Raw genomic sequence first — 12275 nt, 5'->3', positions numbered from 1 at the left:
AGATTTTCTGACTTTTCATGCTTTATTTTATTTTGCGTATCTTAATTTTTTATTGCTTTTTATGTTTATCATTATTTGTAATATCTAGATTATTTCGAGCTTTTTTAGTTTTCTTCTTTTTTACTAACACTCCTCCAACCGTGCCAATTTTATTTACACGAACAACCATGCCTCAAAAAAGTCGGTACGGTATTTTCAAATCGCTATATCTGAGCAGTCGCTTGACCAATTTGTACAATTTTGGTATCAATGGATTTTTTGGACTCTTTAGATTACTTTAAATTTAAATTTGACCGCAATTGATCTTTTTACGACAAAAAAGTCGGAGCAAGTACTACAAAAAATTGGAAATTTCCAATATTTGTGAAGAACTTAAAATCTAGCGCGATGACCTACGCATATTATTATGTTAAATTCTTTGGATTGATGTAGGCAACCAATTTCTAGCAGATTGTTCATAATTTCTCATGAAAGGAACTACAATATCTTCACAAAATTGCATACAATACAGAAAATGACAATTTTCAGAAATAATTCAAATTTCATAGCGATGACATGCATATATTATATTGTCAAAATATTCGTATATATGCGAGTGACAATTTTCAAGAGCATTGTTCATAGTTTTTAATTCAATGAACTACAAAATCTTCACAAAATCACGTATTTTACAGAATATTTCTTTATTTTCCATTGTAACTTGAAATTTTCACAATGAATAACGCATTTCATTATATCAAAATGTTCGCATTTATGTGTTAGACGTGTTTTCAGAACATTATTCATAGTTTTAAAATCACTAAACTACAATATCTTCACAAAATCACATATTTTCTTTATTTTTCATTGCAACTTGAAATTTTCACAATGAATATCGCATTTTATAATGCTAAAATATTCTCATGTATTCAGTAGACAAGTTTCGAGAACATTGTTTATAGTTTTTAACTCAATGAACTACAATATCTTTACAAAATCACCTATTTTACAGAACATTTCTTTATTTTCCATTGTAACTTGAAATTTTCACAATAATTATCTCATTTTATGATGCTAAAATATTCTCATGTATTAGGTAGACAAGTTTCAAGAACATTGTTTATAGTTTTTAATTCAATGAACTACAATATCTTCACAAAATCACATATTTTACAGAATATTTCTTTATTTTCCATTGTAACTTGAATTTTTGACAATGAATATCGCATTTTATAATGCTAAAATATTCTCATGTATTCAGTAGACAAGTTTCAAGAACATTGTTTATAGTTTTTAATTCAATGAACTACAATATCTTCACAAAATCACATATTTTACAGAATATTTCTTTATTTTCCATTGTAACTTTAAATTTTCACAATGAATAGAGCATTTTATAATGCCAAAATAGTTTCATGTATTAAGCAGAAAAGTATCGAGAACATTGTTCATAGGTTTTAATTCAATGAACTACTCATGTTCTCTAGGACACGTGATTTTGTAAAGATATTTAAGTTCATTGAATCAAGCCCTAGGAACAATGTTCCACAAATTAATCTATTAGATAAATGTGAACATTTTGTATTAGAGTTTGCAATATTCCCTGTGAAAATTTAAAGTGACACTGAAAAATAAAGGAAAATTCTGTATAATACGCAAATTTGTGAAGATATTGTAGTTAATTGAATTAAGAACTGAATAATATTATAGGAACTTGTCCGTCACATAAATTCGAACATTTTGATATCATACACATGGAGTAAATTTCAAGTTGCAATGAAAAATAAAGAAATGTTCTGTGAAATACTCGATTTTCTGAAGATAATGTAGTTCATTGAAATAAAAACTATTATCAATGTTCTAGAAACTTGTCTACTTCATAAATGCGAATATTTTAGCATCATAAAATTGTAAAAATTTCATGTTACAATGGAAAATAAGGAAATGTTCTGTAAAATACGTGATTTTGTGAAGATTGTGTGGTTCATTGAATTAAAAACTATAAACAATGTTCTCGAAACTTGTCTACTTAATACATGAGAATAGTTTAGCATTTTTAAAATGCGATATTCATTGTGAAAGTTGCAAGTTACAATGGAAAATAAAGAAATGTTCTGTAAAATAGGTGATTTTGTGAGGATATTGTGGTTCATTGAGTTAAAAACTATAAACAATGTTCGCGAAACTTGTCTACTGAATACATGAGAATATTTTAGCATTATAAAATGATATATTCATTGTGAAAATTTCAAGTTACAATGGAAAATAAAGAAATGTTCTGTAAAATAGGTGATTTTGTGAAGATATTGTAGTTCATTGAGTTAAAAACTATGAACAATGTTCGCGAAACTTATCTACTAAATACTTGAGAATATTGCCATTTGAGCCAATATATTCTGATTCCTGATTCCGACTTTTTTTGTCGTAAAAAGATCAATTGTGGTCAAATTTAAATTTAAACTAATTCAAAGTAATCTAAAGAGTCCAAAAAATCCATTGATACCAAAATTGTCCAAATTGGTCAAGCGACTTCTGAGATATAGCGATTTGAAAATACCGTACCGACTTTTTTTGAGGCATGGTGGTGGGAGTGCTAATTGAGTTTTCTTCTTTTGGTTTGATTTTTAATCTAGTTATTTTTTTTAAATTTAGAATTTTTGAAGAGGATCGATTTTTGCATAATGTTGGATATTTTAAGAATTTTCCTTTTTTTGATTTTTGTGCTGTTTTCGACTGAGATTCATTGCGTTTTTGTTCACTTTTCCATTTCATTTTATTTTGAATTTTAGTATATCATATTCAGCATTCTTTTGATTTCTCGTACTTTTCCGATTGTTTTGGTAGATTATATTTTTTGTTTTAAGATTTTCAATTGCATTAACATCTTAAAATTATTGGATCTTTCGAATTCTCAAATTTTTAGACCCAAACTTTTTCAAATTTTTTGCTCATTGATTTTCGAATTTTTTATTTTAATTCGTTTTGACTTATATACTTTTCAAGATTTTGGCCCCTGTTCTTTTATCATCCTAGATTTTGTTTTTACATCATGTAAACTATTTTTCATTTTTTGATTCTTTGGATTATTGAATTTTCCACCGGATTATTAGATTTATTCAGTGCTTTCGGATTTATTTTGTTTTTTAACCTTTTTGGATCTCAGATATATTCTTTGGATTTTTCGTTGTTTATTATATTGATTATTTATATTTTTCGTCTTTTAACACAGGAGTATTTCGGATTTATGGAAAATTCTCTGACTCTGACTCTAACTCGATATTTAATTTTTTAATACTTTAATTTAATGATCTTTTTGCCTTTCTCAATAGAAAGGTATTGCAATTGCTCTGAAAACCGACTTTTTAACGGAGGCCCGGAGGGCCGAGTGACATATACCATTCGATTCAGTTCGTCGAGTTCGGCAAATGTCTGTGTGTGTATGTATGTGTGTATGTATGTATGTGTGTGTGTATGTGACCAAAAATGTCACTCGTTTTTCTCAGAGATGGCTGAACCGATTTTGACAAACTTAGTCTCAAATGAAAGGTGCAACGTTCCCATAGGCTGCTATTGAATTTCTAATGGATCCGACTTCCGGTTCCGGAATTACAGGGTGGTGAGTACGAACACGCAGAAAATGTCGATTTTAATAAATTCTGCAATGAATGTATAAAGGTGAATTTTTTTCCAAAATATGACCACAACTGCTTCGATTTGTAGTATTGGGTCACTAACATCCATTCAAAGTCTATTTGGCCACATTGGCCACCATCATCGGTTCTGGAAGCCCCGGCGGAAGCATCTAAATTCAGAATAACAGTCACATCGGTTTCTCGGAGATGGCTAGACCGATTCGACTAAGCTTGGCCTCAAATGAAAGGTATTGCGTCCCCGTAAATGGCTATTTAATTTCATCCCGATCCGACTTCCGGTTCCGGAGTTACAGGTTGTGGCGTGCGATCACATAGCAAATTGTGATTCAAACCGATACTCCGATGAAAGCAAAAAAGGTAAAAATTTCGCTAAAATGTCTCTCAAACAACTTAAATTTGCTGTTCTAGGTCACCGACGGCCAACCAAACTTTCGTTGACTACATTGACCACCATAGACGGTTCCGGAAGTGCCGGGGAAAAGCGGCCATCTTTCAAAATTTACGAACTCACATCAGTTTCCCGAAAATGGTTGGGCCGATTTTCACAAACTTAGTCCCAAATGATAGCTATAATATCCCCATAGATGTCAATAAAATTTCGCACGGATCGCTTATATGGGTCCGGAAATATAGACTAAATCGTCCGGTCACATATGAAGTTCCCATATAAGCCGGAACTCAATTTTTTTTTCAAAGGGGGGACTTCATGAAATTTCAGAAATCGAATTCGTATTTTTGATGCCAAACATCTTTAAAATGCATGAAACGTCGAGATTTTATGTCATCTCGAATTTTTTTTTTTTCTAAAAATCGACTTTTTGGGACTTTGCCGATTTCGCACCTTTTTTCAGTTCAATATTACCATGGCTGTTTTTGCTTTTTCAAAATTTTAGAACTCGAATAATGATTGATTTTCTTGTATATAGTTGTCATGTGTTGTATAATAATAAAATGTAATATATGCATTTAAAAGTTTTTAATGAATATGAACAACGCACACATTCTCGTGATTCATGATTGAGAAAGGCACAATTGCACCGCTAGGTGGATTAAAATAGGTTTTATAGGTGTGCGCCGCGCCTCCGATTTCAGAAAAATAGTCTACTATTTTTACCTAAAATCGACGGCGCAGCGCACTCCTCTAGATCTTGGTTTCTTTGATTTTCTCTACCATCTTTTTAAATTCATGAAAAATTTCAAGTTAAATTGTTGTAGTTTTTAACCTAACCTGATTTTATTAGCTTTGTATGAAAATCCGTTTGACGAGTTCTAACAGATTAATCAAGTCAAATTCGAGTAAATCTTCTCTTGGGTATATTTTGTATAAAATACAAAATATGCAAAAATAGATATATTTCTTTTTAGTTTGGCATCGGAAGAGCTGCTTGAGAATTTATACTAAATAATCAAAAAGAGTTTTGAGGCTATGTCTAGGAACTAAAGAAGAATACTTTAAGAGCTTTAATTTGTTAAACAAGGCCTAATAAAAACGGGCATTCACTGTATTTAGACCTGATGGAGAATTAAATTTATTGAACTAGTTTAATACCCGAACTCTTGATACGTTACAGCTGTTCTAGGCATAACTCTGCTGTAGTATAGTTCGGTTGCACTGGTGTCGCAGGTTCGGTTCATGCCATTTGAGCGTATTTTTTTATGTGCTTTCATACCTATTGGTGCGGCTTGTTCATTTTTTGGTCTTGGTTTTAAACAATTTTTTTAGATTATGTATTTCAGAATACTTTTAAATTCTTGGAATTTTAATTTAATTAATATATTTGATAGATTTGTAATTGTTTTATTTGCTTATTTTTATTTCTTTCTGTGGATTTGTTTTAAACTTTACATGCTGTTTTAATTTTTAATCTTTAAGTTTTTCGTATCATTAAACGCTTTAAATTTTGTTTTTGGTAATTTAAGAATTTTCGAGTCGTTTTATAATTTTTGGATTGATTTCGGTATTATAGAAATTGTTTGGTTTTGTCCAACTTTCATGATTTCTTCTGTGGTTAAATTGTGAATATTTTTAGTTAGTCTATTTTTAAAATATTTTAAAAGCAATATTTTTTTCAAATTTGTTGATGTTTTTCGACTCTTAGATTTCTTTTGATCATTCGGATTTGATCCTGTGTTTTTTTATTCCTTTTCATTTAATGTTTCTGAATAGTCAAAATAACTGTAAGTATCGCTTTTTTAAATTGTGTTATTTATTTATGGATTTATTTATGCTTGATTTTTTTGAATTATTGTATAATATGTATTTTTTATTTTCATTTGGGTTATTTTATTTATATTTTTGTGGTTGATTGGATTAATTGTTTTTTTTTCTTCTATTTTTTATTGTCTAAGATTGTTTTAGATTCCAATATTTCGGTTTTTTAGACTTTCACATTTTTATTACTTCGAGCATTTTTTTATTTTTTTTTTTTGAAATTCTACATTATCTTTTAGCGCAGTTAATAAGTTTATTACCTTACCTTATCTCTAACCCGATCAGCAAAACATAACAAAAAGATTTCAAAACTGTATCTTACGATGTTACTTGTTAAAATTTTCTATTATTTTAACTACTAACGAGTCCTAATTTATAACACATTATGTGACGAAAATTGCATTCTGTTTTACTCTTGTTAATTTCCATACCGAATGGTATCCAAAACTTTTGATTTCCTGGATTTTTTTCAAATTAGCTTCTCAGTGATTTAAATAATTGGTTTTGCGGTCTATTTTCCTTTTTTTAAATTTAGAATTTTTAGTATTTTTAATTTCTGTATACTCTAGAAATTTTGGATTTTGTTTTCAACTGCATGGGTTTTCGAGATTTTTTTATAAACTGAATAATATTAAAGATTTGTTTGGAATCACAGAGCATTGAATTTTTTCTATTATTTTTTCAATTGATTTGAAAATGACCTTCACTAAATTTGTCGATTGATTTAGTTTTTGCGGATTGTTTGGTTACTAGATTGCTAGATTTTTAGTTCCTTAGTAGTTTAAGATTTAATAGACTTTTTTTTCAATTTCGTAGATTTTTACGGTTTGTTGTATTCTGGATTAGTTTTTAAAAATGTTGCGTTCTGTATACTTTCGGATTTCTTTGATGTTTCAGATTTTCTATTTATTATTGATTATAATTTTTCTACTTGTGTTTGATTTCTAAAATTTTAGAATTATTTGCGTTTTTGGATCACAGTAATTGATTTTTTTTATTTTTGGATAACATGACTTTTTGGTTCTGATGAATCGGTACTGTTTTTGTTATGAATCACTTAGACTCAATTGATTTTGAATTTTTAGATTGGCAAAATATTGAGTTTGACTTAAAGCTTAATATTTCTGACTAATCTTTTTCAATTTCAACTTTATTTCGGGATCCCGATTTCGAAATTTTGTTTTTATTGTCATTATGCATTTCAAATCAATATTGTCATTCGGATCGCTGAATTATTCATTTTCAAGACTCGTTTAGTTCAATATACCAAAGAGCAATCGAACCATTCTGACTGTAGATCATGTTTTGATTGTTACAGATGCCCAATCCCTGGCTGCGATGGGTCTGGACATTCAACGGGAAAATTCCTATCGCATCGCAGGTACAGTTCCGGTTCTGCTATACAGTTCCCCGGCTGTTCTAGTAAATGTATCTTTCATCTTGCAGTGCATCCGGTTGCCCAATCGCCAGCCGGAATCGAATGAGGATCATCGACAGTGGAGGTGCCAACATGGGAGGGATGAAATTTGGTAGCGATTCCGGATACTCCACCGATGGTTGTGAAGGTAATTGTGCAGTTTAATTTTGTTGGATAGATTAACAAGAAATAAATCATCTGTTGGCAGCATCCAAAAAGATACGATTCTCCGACGAGGGCTCCGACAGATTAACAAAGAACTACAACGGTAACTATCACGTTTGCTGGTTCTGTTTTAGATGTTCCCAATGGTAACATTTTTCACATTAATTAGGAATTGATGACATCGTATCTACCAACGAATCCCGAGGCAGTGAAGTCAGTAACCACTCTGCGACAGATTTGGACAACTTCAGTCATCAAGATCCTTATCAAAGTGATCAAATAAAAGCTGCTGGCAATGAAGAAGAAACTGTACCATCTGCCGGTCCTGAGCCATCCGGAGAAGACCTGCTCTCACTGGAGGCGGAAATTTCAGAACTGCAACGAGAGAACGCCCGTGTCGAGTCGCAAATGCTTCGGCTAAAGACCGATATCAATGCGATCGAGACGCAACTAGGTCAAGCAGATCGGGTACGTGTGATTAGGTTGTCGTATCGGTTGATCACCCATGCAAGCATTTTCACATAGTATCGGCTTCTTTTAAAATTTATATTCAACGGTTTTCAATTCCATCCCAAAATCCGGTCTAGCTCTAGTAGGGGCTGGGAGAAAGTCAACCAAAAAAGATAATCGCTTCTAATCTTGTTTTGGTTGACCCGAAACTACCCGGTCTACAAAACGACTACCACACCCTCCTTCATAGAGTTCAGAGTCCAGCGAGAAAAAAAATCACCCGATTCCAACGACGTAACGGCAAATCAAATTCAATAAAGTCATAAAAAAGCATAAAATAACAAAACTCATCGAGATATGATCGCTCGTAAATAGTCTGTGTTTGTTAGCCGGGTAGGTTTCCCCCTTTAATTTCGTTTGACTCCGTCAGTGTTTTGTTTGGGAGGGGGAGGAGTTTTTTTTTCGCCTTTCGAGGGGACGCACAAAACGTCCAAAATTATGATGTTTTCCCGGATACTGACCCTTTCTTGCCTCCGTCAGTTGTTTACGCTCTTCGACATTCTACCCGACGGGCGCCCCATTGCGGCACTATTGCTCACCGCCGAAGATAGTATCGATAAACACAGGCGGAAATTTGTAACAGCACCTTTTGCGATTGGATTGGCCCGGGAAGGGCAGGGGGGAATTGTTGCAATAAAACGATTATGATAATGTCAGCTACTTTCTTTTTTTTGTTTGCCAAATGATCCAACGTTGGAAGAGTGTCGGCTGTGGTGAGAGGACGACAATGTTACTTTTTAGGCTCCTTTTTTACGTGAAAAATATGAAAAGACGTAACACTAGACCAGACATATATTACATTAGAGAATATTCCAAATCTACTCCACAATCGAAGTTTCTTTCAAATTCCTGCGCTGAATGGATGTTTCCTCTCTATTCCCATAAACGTAACCTCAACTTGGATGAAAATATTTCTTCTTCCAATTGGAAGAGCTAATTTTTTCGTCGACTTTCCGAACAACTTTTAAATTAGATTAACTCCAGTCCCCATTCAACCGAACATTGACAGGTGTAACCTTGGCTTGGTCGGTCGGTCGGTCGTCAATTTTGTCTCTTTGCATTGCGTTCCCCTTCCGTTTGTTTATTTATGCAATCGTCAAGGCAATAGGTCATGCAATTTAGCAATCTATCACTCCATGCCCGGCAGAATCAACCTATCGAAGGGGACCGAACTCGGGGTGACGCCGAAATCGTTGCAACAGACACAAACTAACTGTACTTGTAACTTTCGGTGCAGTACAGTTTGGCCAATTGGTTGGCTCCGAAAGTTCCCTGGCATTTTTTTTTCTTCCAATTAACAGTTTAGATTATTTGGTTTGATTCTGCCGCGGGTGGGTGGTACGGAGGAAGTTATACCTAATCGACGTATTAAGTATCTCAATCAGTTTTTTTCTTAATTTCCGTAGAAAACAGAAACACCAACCGGTTGTGGCAACGACGTGAACGACTACTACGGTAGTCTACCTCTAGCGATAAACACTGGCAACCCGTCTAACCAACCGGCACTAGAGACAACGGCGAAAGCGGTCAATGAGTCACGGGATGGAAAAATGCACAACCAGATTACGAATCACAACAACAATAATAATAACAACAACAATGAAATTTGTGAAAATCATAACAGCAATCAGTACTATTCGAAACTACAACCATCTTCCCAGCAGCAATATTACACTTCTTCGGAACCGGTCTACCACGATGTCCCGCACTACGGTCTCGGCCCGCAGGATCCGGAGTCACTCGATCGATCTTCGCGGTACTACGAATATGGCCCTGTTTTAGCGACGGCGCCAATTTAAATAGGAATCACGAAGGCAGACCCAGCATTGCATTCATGTATAACGAGACGGGACTTTTACATACATACTAAGCTTCCTAATAATGATCATATTTGTTTTAAGAGTCTAGTGAAACACTCACTCACATATCATTAGAAGATTTTTATCTTTTAACGGTAATTATCTAGTGCAGGTTCCTTTCACTTTTTCTACAAACTGTTTAAGTTGTTTTCATTACTGGAAGAAATCAATTGTATACTACCTGGCTACCTGTTCTCTGTAAATTTCCGTCTTTATTTTCGTAACACTGAACACAAATATAGACTACGTAGCATATTAAAATTTTAAACTGCTTGTTTTATTCGATGGAGAAAGACTTGAGCCATATTCTTACAGCTTTGTCAAGTAAGTAAGTAGATACAGAACACTAGATTCGGATTGTCGCTGGTATTCCCATTGTTTTCGCCTCGGAACATGTTTGTTTTGATTTCGGTGTATATCTGTCAAAGTACCGAAAGTCTCTCTAGTAAAAGTCTTTGGTCCGCACTTTTGGTAACCACTGAAACTGCATGTAACCACGAATCGTTTAGTTGAACTTCAAATTAGTAAAATGAAGAGTTTGCCTATTTTCTCGTTTATTGTGCTGTGATTTTTATGCATTCAAGACCGAGAACGTCCAATGCATAAAACTTACACATGCAGCACGGAAGCGGAAAGGAAACCCTATTATCAATAATCAGCAAACATCATGCATCTAATTGTTCGCAGATAATCCGTGGTGAGAAATTATCTACAGCAGCGATTGTCAACCTGGGGTCCGCGAAGAATACTATTTTTCTCAGAAGGGGCTTGTTTCTAACGGACTGAAAAGAAATATTTGGATAATACACAAAATGGATGTTAAGTCGTGGGGGTCCGCAACAACCCTGGGTGATTACGAAAGGGTCCGTGGCAAGAAAACGGTTGAGAATCGCTGATGTATAGCCTTACACGAGACTCGCCAATCGCTTACCCAATGCTTCCCTGGTCTGGCGATTTAGAGGTGTTACAAACAACTCGTTGAATGTTCGAACCCCCTGCCAGAAAGGATTCTCTGTGGTTCGTAAGACTAGCCTTATAATCGACATATAAACTAAGAATCGGCTGCGAAGTCTGTCGAAACAGAAGGTCAAGTTTCGCGACAGAATGTATTACCAAGGTTATAGATATTCCGTACAAATAATTTTTTTGATTATTTTGTTATGATAGTGTAATTATGCTTCATCATACCTAAAAATGATTAAAAATGTAAGTTGTGTTTGCAGATATGTAGGTATAAAATGATCTCCAAAACTACTAAACGCAAATGGATAGTTTGTATTAGAAGCTTTACTATAAGCATGGAAAATCAAGTATTCAAAGGAAATTGCCACCCTAACCATAACAAGGAATACCGTTTTAACGATAAAGAAACTGGAAAGTGTTTTTATTGTGATTAAACGATCCCAAAAAAAACTTTGGATAAACATCGACCAATCTACAAACTTAGAATACGTAAGCTTCTTTCACCAATAACGACATCTGGTGGTAAGCATTTCACTCTTGAGCTGTGTCATGCGCACTGAGTATAGTTGCACGTAACGTGTTAGTGCAGAGTCGAAATCGGCAGATACCCAGCCCCAAAAGGTAACGGGTCATTTTGGCCTTAAATTATCATTTGGAATGCTACTTGAGCGGGTGCGTGCTAAGTGTAATAACAAGACATTTACACAGTTATATTGGATCATAGTTTGGATAAACGCACTACTAGGTGGATTAAAAAAAGTTCTTTTTTCATTTATAAATACCATTGTTAGTGTCGAATTCGGTGAGAGGAGCTCGAAACGCATCTTCATAACTAATTTTATTATATGTTTACACGCAAATGTTGTATTCAAATAGTTTATTCCTTAGTGGACAAAAAAAACTTTACCTCAATGTTTCTCCCCTAAGGGGAAATGGCAGTGGTCAGCGATTTTAGTCCGCGTCCCTTACCACCTATTTTTATAAAGTGATTTATCAACAGTGCTATCTTTGAAACTGAACCACCTCGGTTATGTAACTAATTTTTTTTCGATCTATTTTTAATACAAGTAATTAAGCAGTCTTCATTTTGCTATATTCAGAATTGCAGAATTTTGTCGCATATAATTTTATATGTTCTTTGATTAGACGGCATTGTAAGAGAATACGTATCCGCCGATTGATGCCAATCGAGCTGACATTTCTATAGACTGAGCAAACTAATTTATTTGTTTTTAATGTTTATTTAACCATGGTTATTAAATGCGCGTAGGGAATACGCATGGTCTTGTCTGAGTGAATGATGACTTTTGAATTATATATGAGGGTTGAGAATTGACAATTCACAAGAAGAATTCAAAACCAATTGCCAATTTGCGGGAATCATGTTAGCACGAAGAATAAATGATATATTGTCAAATTCAATGCTTAATTTTTGGTCCATTTAATCGGCAATCAATTATATTAATTGTTCTCATTGTATTGAATACTTTCATATGCTTTGGAGTAGTACATGCACT

The 12275-nt window shown here is 33.7% G+C and overlaps 1 protein-coding gene across 2 annotated transcripts in view; it reads left to right on the top strand.

Moving 5' to 3' along the window:
- LOC131679368 (myelin transcription factor 1-like) overlaps positions 1-10063 on the top strand; it is a 68649-nt gene extending 58586 nt beyond the window's left edge. For both annotated transcript variants that reach the window (XM_058960089.1, XM_058960083.1), the window contains exons 10-14: positions 7163-7225; positions 7291-7409; positions 7470-7529; positions 7596-7894; positions 9343-10063. In XM_058960089.1, coding sequence (XP_058816072.1) covers positions 7163-7225; positions 7291-7409; positions 7470-7529; positions 7596-7894; positions 9343-9735 — 934 coding nt within the window. In that variant the 3' untranslated portion in view covers positions 9736-10063. The remainder of the gene's footprint in view (positions 1-7162; positions 7226-7290; positions 7410-7469; positions 7530-7595; positions 7895-9342) is intronic.
- The last annotated feature ends 2212 nt before the right edge of the window (positions 10064-12275 follow it).

The sequence above is a fragment of the Topomyia yanbarensis genome, chromosome 1 (assembly GCF_030247195.1).
Source record: "Topomyia yanbarensis strain Yona2022 chromosome 1, ASM3024719v1, whole genome shotgun sequence".
NCBI lineage: Eukaryota > Metazoa > Arthropoda > Insecta > Diptera > Culicidae > Topomyia > Topomyia yanbarensis.
This window is presented reverse-complemented; position numbering and strand designations above follow the sequence as displayed.